We start from the raw sequence: 20710 nt of genomic DNA, 5'->3' as shown, positions 1-20710 counted from the left end.
TGGGTCCTGGAGCGTTTCATTCTATCCGCGCTTCATCTCCCAGTCGTGGTCACCACCAGAACACGAAGATGAGTTACATGGTTCGTCTGCCGTAACGAAGGATGTCGTTGCTGCCACACGTGCTCCTAACAACCCAGGACTGGAGTCAGGGTGAGGGTCAGAGTCGGAGCATATGCCGGGGGTACGATAACCGTATCCTCATACGGTTAGTGATAACAGGCATGCATCGACCAGCCAATGCCCAGAATGGATTCTAGGCCCCTTGTCTACTTCAGCAGACGCCATACAACGATATGGCCCGGTAATCCGATCGGCGTCTTTGTGGATTATCCGCTAGCTATGGGAACCGCACGTTTATTCCTATCCTAAAACGCATACAGCCATTGTATGTGCGTAATATCGTCGCGGCGCACAATGATCAGGTAGGCATTACTTTTCTTTACACATCTTTCAACGCAACGCGATAATGCAACGGCCGTATTACGATATCCACGGCCCACTAAACTCCTGGATGCTAACCATTATTGTCGGGGAGATTAGCGACTGCAGAGCCACCTACTAGGGGAAGGGTGTTTAAGGCAGATGATTGAATTATAGAACTATCGCATGCAGCAGCCACCTCCATGCGTTCCGAAATGAGCACCGACATATGTCTTCATGATGCCGCCAGTGGCACTATATTGTGATATAATGACGGTGGATACAATGGATGATGATGGAAACGTTTCCTTGCATATCTATGTTTTGGCATTGCTATACCCCGTAAACATTGCCCTTTTTGGAAGCGCTCACCAGATTGCAACAATGCTTTCCATTTCTCTACCGCAAGACTTTGTTTCATCAATTTGAGCGTCTATTTCTTGATTGACTCATGGCGCCTTTCTGCATTCTCTGCTCACTGGAATTCTATATGCTCAGCCGCTCACTGTATCGTTCCTCGAGACCGTGTTTAAGATACCTAGTTCAAGTCAGTCAAAGCATGCGGAGACTTTAAGATTCCATGCCTGAAGATCTTGGAGCACTTACCATCTTGGGAAAAAGTAAGGGGTTAACCGTCTCTGGAAAAGATGCACCTGATGAAGGCGACGATCTCGGTACATCATATAATTTAACAAGTATATCTACCAATTATGTTAAGTTGACATGTAGCTGCAGAGACTTGAGCAGACTATAACAGACCATCCACACCAAGCAGGTTACTAAAACCAAGTAGCTTCTCGGGCAGGCCAATGGCGAGCAAGATGTTCCAGCTAGCAGATCAAATCATGCATGAATGGCTGTAGCGCCTTGGCTACTAGCATGGGCCAATTGACATGATGGGGTGTCTGTCGAGTGAAAGTACTACTAGTGATCATCGGTGAACCCCGCACGACATGGCCTTACTTATAAGAAGCCACAGATAAGCTGTGCCGGTCCTGTTTCGTTTCGGGGGTTCGTACTTGACACCGGATGATCCATTTGCCAGCCACGGTAAAACACCATGACTCTACCCTGGTATTACATTGGAGGATTGGCTGCTATCGGCTACCTCGTTGTCAGGAGCATCTATCGTCTTTACTTCCACCCTCTCAGCAAGTTTCCCGGACCAAAGCTAGCCGCCCTGACCCACCTATATGAAATGTACTATGATATAGTCAAAGGCGGGAAGTATCTCTGGGAGATGCAAAGAATGCACGATCAATATGGTGGGTCCTGCAGTCGGGAACCTCCGAGCTATGGACGGGTCTAACAAGGAGATACAGGCCCTATTGTGAGAATCAACCCGCGAGAGCTTCATATCAAAGATCCCTACTATTTTGATCCCATTTATACCGGAAAAGGGCAAGCGAAGGATCCGTACATGGTCAGACCATTTGCCACTCCCCAGTCTACCGCCGCCACAGTCGAGCATGACCGCCATCGCTACCGTCGAGAATTGGTGAACCCCTTCTTCTCAAAGAGGTCCGTCACGGCCATGGACCATATCGTCCAGGATAAAGTAGATAGGGTATGCGATCGACTCGCACAGGCAAACGAAAAGGGAACCGTGGTCTCTTTGGACGACTTATTCGCTGCGTTAACGGCAGATGTTATCTCTCACTATGCATATGGCGAGAGTCTGGGCTTTCTTGATACAAAAGATATGAAGAATGAGTTTCGAGATGCCGTTGCTTCTGCAGGATTTCTATGTCACTTCACACGTTTCTTCTTCTTCGTGTCGATGATTGCGGATGCGGTGCCTGGACTGGTTGAATGGATGCAACCGAGCTCAAAGGGATTGTTTGAGGCCAAACGCATGATTGAACAAATGGCAAAATCTGCTATCGAGAAAGACCACGTCAAGGATGCACATTCGAGTAAAACAATCTTTGACGCCCTTTGTGCCGACTCGGTGCGACCTGAGGAGAGAACGGTTCCAAGAGTCCGGGATGAGGCGATGGTTGTTTTTGGTGCAGGTACGGAGACTACAGCAAGAGTGTTAACAATGGGGTCCTACTTCCTCTTCCGAGATGCACCACGTTTAGAGAAATTACGAGCGGAGGTAAAGACACTCATGCCAGACTCGACCAGCCACGTACCTCTGGTCCAGCTGGAGCAGTTGCCGTATCTAGTATGTCTCTTCCAAATATTTTGAGAGCACCGACAGGAGGAACTAACCACATACGCCCTAGACCGCAGTTATTAACGAGTCTCTTCGGATGGCGCATAGTGTAACGCTGCGATTGCCGCGGGTTTCGCCAACAGCATTGGCATATAAGGACTACATCATTCCTCCAGGGGTAAGCTACTCAGGGCTCATGGCGTTAGTGCGATTTAACACGATCTTCTTAGACACCAGTCAGCCAGTCAATTTATTTTATGCATATGGACCCGACCATTTTTCCTAATCCAGAGACCTTCAATCCGGAACGATGGCTTGAAGCCTCGAGCAAGGGTGAACGGCTGACTAAATTCTTGGTTCCTTTCACAAAAGGGTCTAGGATGTGCCTAGGGTTGAAGTAAGTCTCCTACGCAGTAATATCTGCATCACATTAACCTGACGTTCACAGCCTGGCGTACTCCGAGCTATACCAGATGTTTGCTTCCCTAGTTCGTCGCTTCGACCTAGAGATCCACAACACACCACCAGAGAGCGTTCGTATAACGCGAGACTTCATAATTGGATTGCCCGAGGCAGACTCTCTCAAGGTGCATAGTTTTGTCACTCAAACTCTGTGACTACATTGAGATCGCTGGAGTTAGAAATGTTTCCGACTCAGGCGCTCGTTTTTTAACTTCCAAACAAGACAAAGCAGTATATCATGCGACCGATGGATGGGTCTTAGAACCACATTGTAAATATCCAGAGTTTTATTTCCTTCTACTTTTCATTTTGAACAAGTCTATGTATACCTGGATATATTATTGGTGAATATATACTCTGTCTTGGTCCTCAGACTTCGTGTACCCGAAGGGGAAAAATAAACGGCCTAGCCTCTGAATTTTATTTTAAGAAAAGAATGGCACCACACGGGCGAGACGAACGTCTAATTGGAAATATAGATACTATCCACTAGAGCAGTTGCTAGAAGATTGGCTTGTCACTTGGTATCAAATATATGGGACAATATTAGATAAATAATGGCTAACAGCTGCAAGCATTGTAGAATCCGTAGATTGTAGAAGAGCTCGAACTAAACCAGGTCCAGCCTTTTGCTAATTATGGAGGCGATAGAATTTCACGCGATTGCAAGTATTTAGATAACTAAGACGAACGTGGTGTGCCTTAAAAAGTGGTCAGACACGCGGTTCTTTCTCGCCTGATTCTGAGCGCTTTCAGATTGGGCCAAGCATTGCACGTTATCCTACCCCATCTCTCGCCTAATCTGGGGCGTACTCACGTACAACAATTGTCGAGCCTTGTAGCTCACTCTATCACATTGTAGTGTTACACTGCATCTGCCACGCGTGCCTTATTGGCCACATAGGCAGGGAGGGTTGCGTGAACCAATGGATAACCATCCAGCTGTGGTCCTCCATGTAGTCAGATGCGGTAAGAAGCCACCCAGTGGCACTTGTTTGTTCTTGTGGGTCTATGTTCGCAGGGAGATCCTGGAGGGCCGAAAATATTTCTTCTTTACATTAGGCGTAAGTTTTGTAAAAGCGCTCTAGCCTTCTGGCTCAGCCCTTGTAGGGCTTCCCACTGAGACCAGGCGTTTAGTTCCACCCCCACAGAGTAAGGTATATGCGGTTCAAAATCTTATTCGAGCTTAATGCATTAAGGGGAGATCTGACATGTCATATTTTGTGATAAGACTGTCAAACAACTATAATGCGTAACGTCCTTATGAATGGGCGATGGGGGTGAGTATGGGTTTGAGGGCTACTAGTAGCAATTCACATTGAAAGCCACACCTTATACTAAATTTTCTCAACGTCTAATGGGAATGCATCAATTTGAAGAGTTCTTATCTCTGTCTACATACACGGATCAGGCCTCCAGTATGGATCAACGCTGTCCATTTTATCCAATAGCAAACTTTGTCTAGCCAGCTCGTGCGTAGTCATCGGCCTAGAAGGGTAATCCTTGTACGAGATTCCATATCCCCGGACAATAAACCTAGCCAAGACTTGCAGCTGACGTGTGATGCAACAGGATGTAGGGTCCTACGTGTATGTTGAAAAAGTGACTTTAAATATGGAAGAGTCCCCTAGCCAAGATGTCAGATGGGTTCTAAATCACACAAACATGGATCTAGGTCTGGAGATCCGTCCTTGTTATCTAAATGCCACCTTACTCATAGCCTTGGTCATGGGATTGTATGCCTGGCGGAGTTACAGGAAGGTTTGAGCTATTGGTTCGCTTATCATACTACTGTCGCTGACATCGCTCAGTGCCCTGTGCGAACGCCGCCAATTGTATCACTTACAGTCTGTGTTTGCTTCTGTCTTTCGCCTGTACTTGTATTTACCTTCGTATAGGAGGACGAGAGGAAGAATGACCTCCTTGAAGCATTGGAAAGGCAAATCCAACAATATGGTCCAGTCATTGGGTTGCGCCGAGATGGGAGAGTATGCACATTGCTTAGCACTCATGTCTGTCATCCACCGCTTACAATCCCACAGGTTGAATACATCGTCTCCGATGAACTAACACCCCAGGTGTTGACAGACGATGCAGTGTTTAGCTTCGAGCTAGGGATAGCGAAGGTTGGCCTATTTCATGACGATATAAAAAATATGCAGCACATGTCTACTATTGCTAAGTGCGTTGTAGATCTTGAACCTTGAGTTCCTACGCACATTATTCGGCAATTCCATCTTTCACGATATTGACTCCGTGGTTAATACCCTCTTGACAAAGCATTTGGACACGATGATCCACCGCGGTAAGGTATTTCGTGTTCGCTTGTCTTTCTCGACCTAATCTGGAAGTAGTATCTCCTATATTCGAGAGGAACATGGCTGAACTCCTGGAATCCCACTCAGAAGACTCTATTAGCTTCTTAACTCATCTGCAGAGGACGGTAGCAGAGGCAATGATGTCGATCATTTTTGGAGATGAATGTACCTCATCCTAATACTTCACCTCGCTGAGACTAACTATTACCTAAAGGACATAATACAATCATTTGACAGAGACATCGTGGTCGATACTGCCGAAGGCGTGGCGGAACTGATAGGGACTTTCCGGAGTCGCTCGATGCTAGCCCAATATTTCCCTGTCCTATGGCAAATAGTAACATGGTAAGTCTCTAGGACTCACTTAAAGAACCGAAATAAGTAACACCAGACCAGGATGAAAGTTGTCATATATAAGGTCGTAATCCGGTTCGGCCTCGCATTTGGACCTCTCATATGGAAGCAGACATCGGCTGCTTTGCAGGACTCCAACAAGAAGTCTTTAAAACCCGATGTAAGAGCATCACGATTGTTAAATAAGCTCGGGACTAACTGACTTGTCAACTTGAGATATCTCTCCTCCGGATCCTGGTCCAAACAAGTGGAGCTACGAACGGCCGTATAACGCTCAGCTCCCGGCTTTGGATATGCGGACTAGTCGTCATGTTCATTTTTGCCTCTGTGCATCAGACGTGAGTCCATCCCCATGTCTTGGTCTGCATATACATGCATTAAATAATGAATGCAAGGGTCTCAATCACAATGTGGACTATATTCCAATTAGCCCTGCGCTCGGAATATCAAGATATCATACGACGCGAGATCCACGACCTCACCGGCCGTGACTCCTCGTCACCAATACCTATCTCCGAGCTTGACATGCGGACCCTCCGCAAGGCTTCACGCACGGACTCGTTTATCCGCGAAGTGCTCCGGACGAAGGGTGACGCCGTGAACCTGGTACGGATGGCGCGCAGGGATGTGCAAATGGGAGACTACATCGTTCCGAAAGGTACCTTAACTCCCAAATAACCCATTTTCAGGCTACTAATTTAGGGATTAGGATCCCTAGTGTTGCCACTAGTATCCTTATCGAATCACTCTCCGCGTTACAATGATGGCGACCCGAAGAAATTCGATGGAATGCGCTGGGTGGAGAAGCAGAAAGCAGCCTCTACCACTGATCCCGGGCATCTTTCATTTGGGCTCGGTAGGTGGGCTTGCCCGGGGAGGTTTCTAGCTGTTGCGGGTATGTTCCGAGGGCATTTACAGTTGGTGGGGAATCGGAATGCTGATGTTATGCAGAAATCAAACTGGCGGTTTTCGCGCTGCTTGCGGATATGCGGTTGGAACTCGTCGGTGGGGTGTATGATGTGGCTGATAAGTTTAATATAACGGGTAATCCACCTGAGGGGGAGTTGGTGTTCAAGCGGATTTCTGTGCGTTGAAGCGAAGGGTGATCTATATCATCGTGACTTCATGGGTAGGATCGTTGTGCATGAACTCGGGGGTTTGTTGCCACCATAGCTCAAGATAGTCGCATAGCTAAATAGTATACCGATGGTATAGAATATCTTGATCTATGTGTGCAGTCTATGTGCATTCAGTATTCAGAAGGAATACATAGAATATAACCTATAATTTACACTCTATAGGCTCAGTGATTGGCCTGATTCAGTAACCAGGAGCCGGAATCTAATATACAACCTCAGGGACATGTACGAAGAGTGCCAGTGATAAGTATCAAATAGGGCAAGACATAAGCTCCATAAACCAGCTATCATACAGACTATCATCTCCAAAGAACGAAGCATCCGGCATTTGGATCCCATTGAGATCATGTGTAGAAGGCTCAACGGGGACCATATCATCGGAGCCAAGCTTCGATTCCCATTCAGGGCGAAGCGATCGAAGAATCTGGGCTGACCGAGAAAATAAGTCCCCATTGGGATAGTTGCTGTTGTCGATGCCAACAACAGCAGGGACTTGCTCCAAGGCATTCACGAGTCGATTCAAAATAGAAAGGGGATTTGCAGTCTGTTGAACGAGGTTCTTGTCCCAGTTTGGGGCGTCGAGTGTTGCAAGGCGGTAGAGGGCGAGAAGACATCGAGAGACCTGGGAGAAAATGGCGAACGAGAACGAAACGTATCCTGCTGGGGGTATCATAAGAAGAATATTGAACCATGAGTTAATTGATGTGAGAGCGTGGAAGAGATGGTCCTGGCGGGATGCATTGACATCGCAGGGAGTTAAAGATAAAGAGGAGGCGGCGATCTCAAGCTCGTTGCTATAGAGATGTAGTAGGATGACTGGCTGGTGAGTTAGCTACAGGGGACTTGTACTGATAAAAAAGGGAAGGACTAAAACGCGTACCATCATTCGGTGAAGATTTGAATATTTCTGCTTTCACGTTCGAGAATAGGGCCGCCTCGTCATCAGCAAGTCCGGTGCCTTCGGATGCATCATGCAACGATACCTGCCGAGTTCTATTTTTCTCAACAATGAGACGCATTCGAACTAGTTGGACTAGGATCTCGTCGTTGACGCATTGTTTTTGTTCGTCTAGAATTTGGAGAGATTCATCCAAATGTGTTGTCCATCGAAACGTTTCTATCCTTTGAAAAAATGATGATATGCTGTGCAGATAGGTCAGTACATCTCCATACCATCCTAAGAATATATTGAATATACATTGATGTTATCAAGTAGCAACCCAGCGCCGCTCTGCGCTCTTCCATAGTACGAGGCGTAGAATGTTTCGGGGACTGGTGAAGATTGAAGGTCGATGGAGTTACCTGGACCGGTTTATTCAGACCCAGGTCAAAGACCAATGATGTCGCCAGATGCGTGAAGACAGATAGAAAGGGCTTTGGATGGAATTGGTGGAATTGATAACTCGCCCTTTTGCTCTGAAGTCAGATCGCGTACTTTATTATTGACATAGGCATCTCACCACCCAATAAATGTCAACAGCCCTAGTAAAAGATCAATACTCTTATCAGATTGAACTACCATTTCTTGTGCTACTATTTGACGGATCTTGAGACCAAGTTCATGCTGGCGAGCGGTCGACTTGGTGCTGATCGCCATGATGCAAAGCCACAGAAACGGTCGCTCTTTGTGAAGTTGCCCAGCACTTTTGTCGAAGGGAATATGAACGAATGGAAAATACTGCAATTTGAACGTGCGGAAGTGATTAAGGCATTCTTCAGACTCATGTGAGGAGAGATCACTTATGCCCGGTGAGCATATCGAGTCGGTCGTAGCTGGTGTACTTGCATTAGTTTGATCTCCATCAGGGCAGTTCCAGGGAGATCCATGGTCAGAAGTTGGTGCCGAATATTTCTCTTGGTTGATGCCGAGCTTTGAAGAAGCCTCTGCTGAATTGATGACTTGAGAAACTGCGGCACCCGTTTGGCCCCCAGCTTTCATTAATGATACGAGGCTATCTATCTTTTCTTCCAGCCGGCTTGCTTGGGAAGTAGCGGCGGGCTTTTTGGCAACACCCCGTCGTCGCACTGTCTTTGCTGGTTTACATTCTTTGTTCGTTTGATAGCATCTGGAGAAGTCAGTCTCAATGGCTAGTACCATAATTCGGGTGTTCGGCTTACCGTTGACACGGCCCGCCCGCGGCGCGAACGATGCATTTGCGCTTGGACTGGGCGCAGTTGGCGCAAGAAGAGCCGTAGGCAGCTGGCTTGTCGGCCAAAGACAGAAAATCCGAGTTCATGGCACGAGAGAGCCGTTCCCCGTCAAAAGCCACGTGGCAAGGCTTTATACTTATACTGTATCCCTTCGATCATGCGTGGAGCGATTCATGTCAGAACGGACATATGATCTTCCGCACCCGTGACTCCATCCACGTGCTACCTCATCGACCAGTTGGCAGACAAACCGGAATAAGGCTTTTACACTGCTCGTTCTCGACGAGCACGTACTTGCGACGGTTGTAAACTTTAGATGTACTACTTGTCGCATCATGCAAGTCGTTCAATGCTATAACGTAACGTTTTACCTCCCCGTTGGAAAACAGTTCTGTTAAGTTCCTGTTCGGTTTCATGTCCTTTAGGTCAAGAAGACATGATAATATCGAGGTTAGGTTATCAGGGTAAGTTTTATCTAACCGCTACTCTAATAAAATAAACTACAATAATTAATTTGATAATTATAAATCAATATGGGAGAAGTGTACAGAATTAATGGACTGATATAGTTTTACACAAGTTTAGTCCGCATCGCAGCGACATGTCCCGGAAACAAAGATGACGATCCCATGAGAATGAACTGAGGAATGAAACACAGAATCAAGCTTTTGAAACGATCTTCTTCTTCCGAATATCCTTCCATCCCATGAAACAAGAAAAGAAAAAGCTCCCTGCAGCTGTTGCTGTTGTCAAATAAAACACTCGATCGACGCTCTTAGCGTAGGCCAGAACTACACCCGGCAGCTGCTGGTCGGTGACATAGGAGCGGAACTCGGTGGGTCCTGCATGAATGATTGTCTTAGCATCGACAGACGGAGCGTATTTGGGAATCAGTGTTGAAAGACTGTTGGTGAGTATAGTGTCTGAGAAGGTGAGGAATAAGCCCCCTGCCAGAGTTTGGCTGAACATCACCAATGCAGTCGCTACGGGGATCTGTGCAGGTGGAAGGATGTTCTGAACTGCAATAACGGGCTGAGACGAAAGTTAGCGTCATCATATTTCGCAAAATGCCATCGTGCTCGGACTTACTATCTGCACGCCCAAGCTACGAGACGCCCCGAGGAGGATCTGGTATCCGATCCATTTCCCTGTTGACGTATCGGGTGAAAATGTTGACAGCAGGCCATTAGACACCGTCGTGAGGGAGGTAGCAAAAAGCATTATTGGGAGGTAGTAGCCGACTCGTTCAACTAGACACAATGTCAACAAACGTTCGGGAGATGAAGAGAGCTTGAAACGTACTAATCTTGCCCGCAAGAACAGCGCCGCATAAATGAGCCAGAATACTCGGGAGAATATGGACTCCGCTCATCAGCGGGCTGTCGTTTTTCACCGCTTGGAAATACTGAGGAAGATACCATAGCACGCAAAAGACCTGAGCCATGAGTAGTCCATAGGCCAGGCTGCTAGACCATACGACTCGTTTGCGAATCATTGAAAATGGTATCATAGCTTTGTCACCCTGCTTGTAATCCCAGAGAAGAAAAGCAATAAATGTGGCACCGGCTCCGCAGAAAAGACCAATCACCTGGGAGCTATGCCAAGTAAATTGATTTCCACCATACTGAAGCGCGAGCAGTAGTTGGATTGCAGACGGGGCAAAGAGCGCAAAGCCAATAAGATCCAGCTGACCGGGCAATTCTCTGATGGCGGTGGTGAATTTCTTCTTGGGAAGAACCTCGGGGATGTTGACAAAGGCGAGCATGATGCCAACCAGGCCGCCAATTGGAAGATTGATGTAGAAGCCTGTGATGTATAGATTAGCCTGAGAATCTCTTTTCACATGTTTTGATGAACTCACACCACCGCCATGTTGAGTACTCTGTCAATGCACCTCCTACCAATGGTCCGGCTGCTAAGCCCACCTGAGAAACTTTACTGCAAGTTAATATAGGGGCAACAGCACCAGGATAGGCGAGCACTTACCCCCCATAACAAGACCGATTATTGTGGGGCGCCTAGACATAGGTACACATCCAGAAACGATGGTGAAAGCTCCGTTCAAGATGCCTGCGCCTCCTATTCCAGCGACCGCTCGTCCAACAATCAACATTTTTGACGATGTAGCAATGCCACATATTAGTGAGCCCAACTCAAAGATGAAAAAGAAGCCCACAAAGGTCCACTATTGGGCATCGTATCAGCAAAGGAGATCAATAGTGAGAAGAAAAGGGAGAAAATTACTTTTGTATTAAGGTTCATATATATTCTGCCGGTGAGTGGTTGAAGCGCCGCACTGCAAAGAATTAGTCGAACATGGTGAGATCTAATTTGAACATAGAAACGCACCTTGAAAGTTGATATGCGCTTCCATACCAACCGACATCAACGAGCGAATGAAATTCGCTTGTGATCCGAGGGATTGCCTGATTTACATGATTAGCAGTGGTTCTCCCTCCAGTATCGCTGTGCTGACTGACTGTAGAAATAATAGACGTATCCAATAGCATAAGAAGGCATACGAGTGCGACGGCAGTGATGATATTGAACAGTTTGAATCCCGTTACCCACTGTTGCTCCTGTGTGCTGGGGCTAGGTGCCACCGTCACTTCTGGGTCAGCAGCCAGCTCTGGTTTGCGTTCAATGTTTTCTTTATCTGCCCCGTCGACATGTTGGCTTTTTGTTTCGTCCGAGGACGCGGATCGCTGAGATGACATTTCCAATATCAGTCGCACAATAACAATGTCTTCAATGGTTAAAAGCTGTAACCATGTAAATTGATGTTATAACGTCTACTAATTTAGAGCAAGAAAGGAAAAGAGAAATGAACAAGATATTTATGGTCATTTATAGAAGCAATTGACTCAGACGTGGATTTTGATTGTTTGCGGAGTTCAGCGAAATCCGCAATCCCGAAACCCGCCAGGCGTCCAAACCCGCACTTGGACGACTAGTATTCGTAATGTTCAGCTTTTGTGAAGAGCCACAGTAAAAAACTAAAAATAAATAAGAAACCACCTATGCAAATCTTGAATTTAGTCGAATACGAAAAAATCACATATCGGTCTCAGACGGCTTTGAAGATAGATTGTGTCCCATGAACAATCCTAGCACAAACATGGTTTCAGGAGATGGACTTTGACTTGGGAGATGCTTAAGGGGAAAATAAATCTATAAATGAATGGTTCATCTTATATTATGCAGTATAACAGTATGCTATCTTTCTAACCTTTCTTAATAATTATGATCGGGCAAGACAGCAGAAAAAAGGGAAAGGAATAGGGAACACAATCAAAACATATAACAGCCGCGATTCGCTCGCAATATGCGAGTATATCAATTACACCAATCACTAATATCTCTGTAGAGCTGAGTACATAACACCCTAGAAAGATACTGGCAAAAATAACTCCTAAAGAAAGAGGAGCCCATATCACTCAACAGTTTATGGAGAAAGGTCTCTCTCCCCTATACTCTAGTTCAATTCTCCGTCCGTCCATAAGCACAACCCTTCACCATCCCGGGAGCAGAGATAGCTAAGATATATGGATCCACATGTGCAACTATGGATTGGGGTATGCAGAGCAACTCCACCAAATGCAACACCCCCTCCATTACTGTTAATAGCCAGAAACTTGACCACCGCCAAGTAGCATGACTGGACCGCGGTGCCCTTTCGTTCTCCAATCTCTAATGAATCACAGTAAATCAAACGTAGTAACTGAAACAAAAGCAGGTGCTTGTTGCTATATTACCCCCACTCTGTCTCTTCCACTCTTAATGCATTTTCCCATCTCCATTCTCAGTGGCTTGGCCATCGGCTGGCTCCCAGGACCACAACTCCCGCAGATGCGTCACGGTTGATATCATCAATATCACCCCTACCAGGGAAAACATGACTAGCCCTACTGGGAGACCAACCAAACCTATATATCGACCGAAATTTCCCCCAATATCATAGGGATCTGGCACCATGGTCCATACTGGTAACCACGCCCGGTACCATCCTGTCAAGATCCAGTATCCCTCTACTGGTTCTAAAGCCAGGAGAATAAGATGGATAATAAACAGACGACGAGCATCCTTTCTCGTATGTAGATATCCTTTCCTTTCGAGCCACGAGATTGGGCTTGGCGGAGGCTCTAGCCTTGAACGATGAATAATTCTCGAGTCTTCCCACCAGCATACGTAGATCCAGAAAAGGATCCAGTGCCAGCTATAATAGACTAGCCAGTACAGTACATATTGGTTGAAGGTGCAATCGTCGCAGTTCGATGACATGGCCTTTGAGAGGGTATATGGTATGGACTATATTTTGGGTGTAGAGGTGATGTAAGAAATCTGAGGTAAATATAGGAAGGATGATGATGGTGAGAGACACGCCACCTTTTTATGTCGAGAAGGAATCACGTGGTTGAGTATCCCTGTCAATTGATGTAGCATCGTTTCTCCAACTGGAATCAAGGATCGGTTCGAGCGGGTGTTGGGGTCTATTTCATGGCGAACATCCTCCCTCTGACCCATTTACCACAGATCCAAAGCCATGACATGTATTCCTACAGCGGCTATCAATATATAACCCCAAGCACCGGACACAATATTGGTGGCACTATTTGGCACCCACGCGAGACTCTGATTGCTTTGTTGAACATTGAGAGCGTGGGTTGAATTGACACTGTCAAACTGCCCAGAAAAGGTAAGCGTGAAATTAACTTTCAAGTTCTCATCAATGTCATCGTAGGATTGGTATTGAGATGAGTTCTGGTCAACTGAACCGGAAAACTTAAGCTCCAAGGTGGTGTTTGTAACAGAACCTTGCATGACGGTTGTGGCTGGCCAGTGCATATCTGTGTCGTGCGAAGCACAGCTCTCCGCACGGAGACGGAACAAGCCATCAGAATCACTGATCCGAAGGTCCGAGCCAGTACCTGTGGTAGCATTGAAGCCAACAACATCAGGTGCCGCCGAACTGGTTGAGACATTCATGATCATCGTGTCTACAGCTTCGGTGCGAGAGGCCGAGCCTTTAGTTGTGACGATGCGGAAGAGATCCGGCTGCGAAGAGCACGAGTCGCCTTCCCATGTGATCTGTTTATAGGATGAGTGAATTTCGCTGACGGGTTTGGTGGATTCCCACGCCTTGAACCCTACGATGAATGGGTTTTCGGGTCCTGTCGGGTATGGAACCTGTGGCCCTACCCAGGCATATCCTAGCAGCCGGAGCTGCTTCGTAATTTGACATTGGGTTCCAGTGGTCATATTATACGACAGGGACCCCTCTCCCTGGAAGTATGACCCGTCGTATATAGTTGGGCTGTCGGTCGAGTATGCGCCGCTCTGGGATGTCCAGTTCCAGGCGTGTCTAGGAACAAGATATGTCGTGCTTAGACCATTACTTGTACCTCCACTTCCACACCCTGAGGAACCTGAGCTGCCGTCGCTTCCACCGCTGCCGCTATTATTATCGCCGTCGCTGCTACTGTCACCATCGCTGTCGCTGTCATGGTCCCCTCCCCCACCTCTCCTGGCGACGGCCCCCCCGTTGAAAATGGCAACCAGAAGGAGGAACCAGGCGAAAAAGACGTGAGAAACCATTATGACTAACCCAGTCTATGAATACTGCAGTGTAGGACCTCGCGCTGCGGGGTGCACGAAAACCTGTATCTTTTCCGCAGATGGGGAGATCAAGAGATTATTAAACGGGTTTGAGTACGCTGAATATAGACCGCCAAGTATTTATCCTCGTATAACTCGATCAGGCTGTACACCGGCGTGTCTGCCATTGGCGGAAGGTCTTCGAAACGATTATCAAAGTTTAAACTAAGCATAGCCTCTCCTTGGCGGGTTCCTGTAATTTGGGGTGAGGACGGGATGGTATAGAAACATCACCGTCGATAGATATAGAGCTTCCGTAAAAGAAAAGTATTCTCTTAAGCCGGGGTGATGTCAAAGCCATAGGGAATACATGCGCTATAGCGGCGACAGATAACGCCCGGTATCTTCGTCAATCGGTCCCGCGAGGGTTTTGTGCCTCCATACTCTTGACTCGTGTTGGGATGATCTGCAGACAATTACCCCGAAAGGCAAATTTTGCCATATGACTGAGCAATGTCCTGGCACTAAACTAAATGAAGATATCAAGTCTTGAATGGGAAGGCCAAGGGGTCTTTGGCTATCTTATTTGAGCTTGGTGTTAGGGTTAGACCTCGGGCTGGGACCACATTGGAGTATGGATTGTTCCGAGCCCCACCACTTAGGATTGAAGCTCTCTACGTGGGTAGCCAAGTAAAAACATGGACTCCTGGACAGTGCTGTCATCTGCCAGGATATAGTTAACGAAATGGTACTCATAGAGGTCCAAAAAGCTCCACGAAGGCAGAGGTTTAACAATAATGACTCGGGCCCGGATGACGATGTCTACTCAGTGCGTATACTCGGTAGCTAAGGTAATACAAAAGGGCTAATCTTGTGCTCCAGAGGTACATATAAGTAATCATCTGGGCTAATTGCAAGGGGGCACTGTTTTATAGCTGAATGTAGTGGACTGATTGATAGATAAAATGACAAACCATTCATGTTCGCTGTCGGCTTCAGCGACTGGTATTTAGATGCCGAGGTGATCCCTTTAAAATATATGCCTTTCCACCTTTGTCTCTATGATTACAGGTAAAAATGCCCTAGCATAAAGTATAATATCTCTCTGAATTTGGTATGCTATTCACATTTAATCATTGACAACTCACACCCAAGCAGTGGGCTAATCTTCACGAAAGGATACAGCAAATGCCGGACGTGGTCAAACTCAAAGCGCACGGACAGCTCTGAAAACAATGATTGTTATTGGTCCCGACGCACATTCCAACGGGCGACGGTGTTGAAGAAACGCACAGTTTATTTTCGCCACGAACCAGTGACGTACACGAGTCTCTCGGCTGGTCCACACTGCAGTCGAGCATCCTCAAGATCCGCGGAGATAGCTATGTTGCCGGCATTCTTGCTGCGTTGATCCCAAGTCGCTGTGCACTGCGGCTGGTCAATTACTATCTCCAGATTAGGGAGGTGTATTTGCTGATGATGGAATCATTGCTGGTCTTTGGATCTGCGATCCATGCAGTTTCTAGTATTTATATTCCTTTATTTCTACAGCTAAATATGCTTCTCGTGCCCTTATCCACGCATAATTAGGATTCCACCGGAGCGCCGGCCTTGCAGCGTCAGCTTGCATACGTAATAACCGAGAAAGACGAGTATGTAGCTCACATATTGTCAGTTTTCATGACCTTAAAGATTTGCTAACTTGAGACCTAGTTACCGTACATCTAGGGCGTTCTGTCATGGTTCCTGGGGCTCGCCAAGATGGACCCGACTTTTGATCCTACCAAAGAGACTCTGAACCTGCTGGTCAGCTCTGGTATCGCAAAAGCTCGATTACCTTGGCCAGACCTGATTCTCAAATCGCTTCTTGCTGGCGCTTTTTTGTCCATCGGTGCTCTCTTTAGCCTAATCGTTGCCGGCGGCGCTCCTACTCTGCGCGCTGAGAATCCTGGACTTGCCACGATGCTGGCCAGCTTTACCTTTCCAACCGGCTTTGTCATTCTCACCATCGTCAACACAGAGCTATTCACAGCCAACGTGTTTGTATTGATACTTACCATGTTTATGCGGAAGACGACATGGCTGGACCTTCTACGCAACCTAGTCTTGTCCTATATCTTCAACCTGGGCGGTTGCCTATTCGTGGCCGGCTTTCTTTGCTGGTGGACCGATAGTCTGTCCACAGATACCCTGAAAAGCTTTGCAGTCACGCAAGCTGAGGGACGGGTCAACGTGCAATGGTCCGTGAACTTTCTAAGAGGGGTTGGATGCAACTGGCTCGTAGGCCTGGCGATCTTCCTTTCGATCTCATGTCGCGATAAGGTGTCGAAGATTTACGCGATCTGGATTCCAATATGGACATTCGTTGCAATTGGCTACCAGCACTGCATTGCCAACTTCTTCCTCGTGCCGATCGGCATGTTCTACGGCACGAACTTCGGTGTCGGCAAGTTTATTTACCAAAGCGTCATCCCGGTTACTCTTGGTGATATTGTGGGGGGTGCTGTTCTCGATGGGTTATTTATCTGGTTTTTGTATGGGCATAGGATTATGAAGAAGAGGCCGAGTGTGGAGACGGATACGAGGGATCAGCTCCCGTCTTGATACTTTGTTCTACTGAGTAGAATCTTCAGATGTTAATGAATGTGCCAGAATGATTACGCCTGGAATTTGTATTTTCTTGATCAATCTCATGCCCTACATCTCACTAGCTGAATCTCCTCGACAGGCGGGCAGAAATTCAATACATTATAGCTTGCTGCTCGAAGAAGCTGTCTTCGGCATCCCAAACTTCGAAATATCCTCCTTAGTCCTTCCGTCTAATGCCAGTTCGGCCAGAACACGACCAAACGCAGGGGCGAACTTGAACGCATGTGCAGCCCCTAAACCGACGATTATGTCTTTGTTGTTGTCCAATGGGCTGATGATGAACTGTCGATCTGGGGTGATCGTGTACTGACATGTAACAGTGCGAAGTGGCTGACGTTCCTTGTCGGGTATAAAGCCCTTCATGAATGAGGAGAGCTGCTCAGACAACTGGGGCGATGGTACATAGGTCCGTTGCTCGGGCGTCATGAAGTTGTTGGACGAATCACGACCAGCTTTGATAGTCGGTTCGCCGTAAGATGGGAACCCATAGAACGCCGGATCGCCACCCCAAATCCACACAGGGAATCGCTCTGGCTCGAAAGCGGCTGGATCTGTCGGCTTGAAGTAGGTTACCTGTTCCTGCATGACCGACAGAGGAATATGGACTCCCAACGGCGCGAGCAGTTTATTTGTCCACGCATCGGTGGCAAGAATCACCTTCGCCGCGTGGAATTCTCCCTTCGGTGTCTGGATAGTCACTCCTCCCGCCTTCTTGGGAATCACACGATCGACAGGTGTATTCTCCTTCAGGACTGCGCCGTTGGAACGTGCCAAATACTGCATGGCTGCAACTGTTTTGGAAGCGTGGGCTATACCCGTGTCGGCCGTGTATATCGCATCGACTGTATCGGGGATGTCGAACTGCGGCCAGCGTCTCTTCACCTCACTGGCATTCAAAACCTCATGGGGTAAATTCGTGGCACGCAGAGTCTTAATTAACGTTTCAAATGGTGAGGCCTTATCCCGAGGGACGAAAACCAGGCCGCCGGTGATAGTAAGCAGCTTCTGGCCGGTCGCTTGTTCCAATTCAGCCCAGTCCCTGTAGGCAGATTGGGCAAGCCTCACGTATTCGGGTAAGGCGTTGGAGGTTCTGACAATGCGCGATGTATCGTGGGACGCCCCGTGGACGTGTCCAAATTCAAACTGCTCAAATGCGATGACCCTTTTGCCTCTCTGCGCAGCCTGGTAGGCTGCTGCACTTCCTAGGACACCAAGTCCCACGACTGCCACGTCGAATTGCTCCATTTGGGATGATATTCGTTAGTAATAATGTCTGGTCTTTCTAACAGTTGCTCTTGTCTACCATGGTTCCGATTTTATATTCTTGCGTCTCGGTTCACACGGGCCGCTCACGTGGTTCTTGCCCCTAAGGCCTTGATTACTTGACTTTGGCCATTAGAGTAGGATTCTGACAAGAAACCTGCTTAATCTAGGATATGCAATGGAGTAGTTGCTGCTGGACTCATCGCAGTCAGTGGACGCGGGGCAACATCCGGCCTCATGGTCAACCCCGCTCCAAACTGGTTTGGGTTGATCTCCCGTTGTTATCAAAATCCACTCAACACGGACCGCTTCCGTCCCACCTACACAGTAATATAATTGGACAACGGGGTTTTGCTATGACGGTGTCGTCCTGTTGTATCTGGGGTTTTTATGCTGCATGAGAGATTATGCGGAGGCATATGACACGAAAGGTAGGCAAGAGGGGCGGGGTCTAGAAGAAAAACTTGATATTGGGTCCGAGGGTGTTTAGTGGAAGTAATGCAATCATACCAACTTTCAACAGGATAAATTCGAAAGATTTAACAGGTGTAGTGGCACAATAGTAAGAATTTCAAAAGAAATTTAGAAATATAAAGCGTTTACCGGGGAGTTGTTGTGCCAACCATTCCTTTGCACCTACAGTGGCCTCTTGTGCCTTGTCAAAGCATATGTCTTCTACTTCAAGGAAAGCAGCCTGCAGTCATTCTCATTTAGCTCAATATGTGTCCATAGAAGGCCAATCGAAAGGACATAATAAGAACTCACCGGAATCTGACGCAGGACCTCATACAGTTCATGCATTGTCAGCACAGGCCACATCTTATAGGAACAGTCGATAAACAGCGTCTTGATATGATTCGATCCTAATCGAGGGATATGGCACTCGAAATTCTGGCTCTTCTTATGGCCAACCTCCGTCCTGAGAGTTAAGAACTTGAGTTTCGGAAATCGTAGTTCGCGCAGCATTGCATCGTAATACGGGACTCTGTGGCCATTGATGACACACATTCCTGCTTCCTCAACAAGGTTGGCGTAAAGCTGTTGGCGTTGTGGGGTGACCTTTTCAAGAAGCTTCGGAAGGTCTCCGGGGATGGGCTTCTTCCAGAGATAGCGCATGGCTTGATGAAACCAGACCCAATTGACGAGCCCACAATCCAAAAGAGGACGTTTGAGGGCGATAAAATACCACATCGAGTCCCAACGTCTACATCCAAGATAAATCCATTGGAGGATCATGGAAACAATCTCTGGCAAGGCGAGGGCGCATTGAGCGGCTGTCGTCTGCATGATGTCAGTCATTGTGGGAGCTAAATTGTCGTGATCGACATGGTGATGTTAGCGTGTGTAGCGTGAGCTGTAGTAAAGGCGAAAGGCGTTGTATACCTTTTTTTCTACCTCTAACGAGCTACTACGTGGAGTCGACAACGACGTGGGCTATCAGACATGGAAGAGTTTGTTCGATAAAAACTGTACGTCGGAATGTCCTTATAGAAGGTCACCGGATAAATATAAGACCACAGGTTTCTTTGTGAGACACCAGATTTTGAAACTAACTGGGATCTCATTCATCGCTTCAGCATGTGCAGGAGCATACTTCGAGGTATTGATATGCATACCTGTATACAATATGTCAATACACCTAAATGGGTATATTTTCCAGCGTTGTGATTACCCTGATCTGCAGCACGACCTTGCTTGTCTGCTACGGAGAAAATGAAATGCAGCTTCCTTGGCTCCAGTATGTACATTACAAAGACAACCAGTCGATCTTGGCGAAGACCGCTTGGAGGACAAAAGTACATCTAGCTTGATCATTTTCCGCTCATATCTCCATCTGTCGCTGTGTCATGGTCTTCTTCAGGCTTCTCTAGCCTAAGCAGTCTCCCCTTTCCCCTCATTATCTACTCAAATTCACCCTAGATTCCTCACTATTTGAAGTGCCATTTCACGAGGAGCATTACGTTCCAAAAGGGATAAGCATAGTACGTAGATCTGATACTGATTCTACTCTTTCATAATAATGGCGACCCAACGCTATCAGACAGGCCATGCGATATGCAGAGAACCATCCCTTCAACCGCAGTCCAATCTAATTGAACGATCCTGTGTTGTGGTTGTTTTATCAACATGATTAACCCTGCGTCCTACTCCATAAATATATTTTTGTATCATAGCAAGCCCCATTTCCACATACCTAA

General features: G+C 47.1%; 7 protein-coding genes across 7 annotated transcripts; 3 read left to right on the top strand and 4 right to left on the bottom strand.

The window, feature by feature from the left end:
- Window positions 1–1480: 1480 nt before the first annotated feature.
- ANOM_004276 (cytochrome P450) lies at window positions 1481–3198 on the top strand (the record flags this gene model as incomplete). The annotated part of the gene is made up of 5 exons (XM_015549533.1): window positions 1481–1685; window positions 1743–2590; window positions 2652–2759; window positions 2812–2978; window positions 3030–3198. 5 exons carry the CDS (start codon window positions 1481–1483, stop codon window positions 3196–3198), a joined length of 1497 nt encoding a protein of 498 aa, XP_015408349.1.
- A 1510-nt stretch (window positions 3199–4708) lies between these two features.
- On the top strand, window positions 4709–6809 carry ANOM_004275 (uncharacterized protein; the record flags this gene model as incomplete). Its single annotated transcript, XM_015549532.1, has 12 exons — window positions 4709–4804; window positions 4855–4890; window positions 4942–5031; window positions 5086–5169; window positions 5237–5348; window positions 5398–5486; window positions 5576–5706; window positions 5758–5875; window positions 5932–6053; window positions 6111–6373; window positions 6425–6610; window positions 6667–6809. 12 exons carry the CDS (start codon window positions 4709–4711, stop codon window positions 6807–6809), a joined length of 1470 nt encoding a protein of 489 aa, XP_015408348.1.
- A 295-nt stretch (window positions 6810–7104) lies between these two features.
- Window positions 7105–9091, bottom strand: ANOM_004274 (Zn(II)2Cys6 transcription factor domain-containing protein; the record flags this gene model as incomplete). The annotated part of the gene is made up of 5 exons (XM_015549531.1): window positions 7105–7670; window positions 7735–7997; window positions 8053–8262; window positions 8315–8920; window positions 8973–9091. The coding sequence occupies 5 exons, from the start codon at window positions 9089–9091 to the stop codon at window positions 7105–7107; spliced, it is 1764 nt and encodes a 587-aa protein (XP_015408347.1).
- A 574-nt stretch (window positions 9092–9665) lies between these two features.
- ANOM_004273 (MDR family MFS transporter) lies at window positions 9666–11722 on the bottom strand (the record flags this gene model as incomplete). The annotated part of the gene is made up of 8 exons (XM_015549530.1): window positions 9666–10037; window positions 10095–10255; window positions 10308–10811; window positions 10867–10938; window positions 10992–11190; window positions 11250–11301; window positions 11355–11431; window positions 11486–11722. The coding sequence occupies 8 exons, from the start codon at window positions 11720–11722 to the stop codon at window positions 9666–9668; spliced, it is 1674 nt and encodes a 557-aa protein (XP_015408354.1).
- A 1807-nt stretch (window positions 11723–13529) lies between these two features.
- Window positions 13530–14600, bottom strand: ANOM_004272 (uncharacterized protein; the record flags this gene model as incomplete). The annotated part of the gene is made up of 1 exon (XM_015549529.1): window positions 13530–14600. One exon carries the CDS (start codon window positions 14598–14600, stop codon window positions 13530–13532), a length of 1071 nt encoding a protein of 356 aa, XP_015408353.1.
- Window positions 14601–16361: 1761 nt separating this feature from the next.
- ANOM_004271 (formate/nitrite transporter family protein) lies at window positions 16362–17204 on the top strand (the record flags this gene model as incomplete). Its single annotated transcript, XM_015549528.1, has 1 exon — window positions 16362–17204. The coding sequence occupies one exon, from the start codon at window positions 16362–16364 to the stop codon at window positions 17202–17204; it is 843 nt and encodes a 280-aa protein (XP_015408352.1).
- Window positions 17205–17348: 144 nt separating this feature from the next.
- ANOM_004270 (putative sarcosine oxidase) lies at window positions 17349–18494 on the bottom strand (the record flags this gene model as incomplete). Its single annotated transcript, XM_015549527.1, has 1 exon — window positions 17349–18494. One exon carries the CDS (start codon window positions 18492–18494, stop codon window positions 17349–17351), a length of 1146 nt encoding a protein of 381 aa, XP_015408351.1.
- Between the last annotated feature and the right edge of the window lie 2216 nt (window positions 18495–20710).

This window comes from Aspergillus nomiae (genome assembly GCF_001204775.2).
Source record: "Aspergillus nomiae NRRL 13137 chromosome Unknown contig00081, whole genome shotgun sequence".
NCBI classification, from domain to species: Eukaryota; Fungi; Ascomycota; class Eurotiomycetes; order Eurotiales; family Aspergillaceae; genus Aspergillus; species Aspergillus nomiae.
This window is presented reverse-complemented; position numbering and strand designations above follow the sequence as displayed.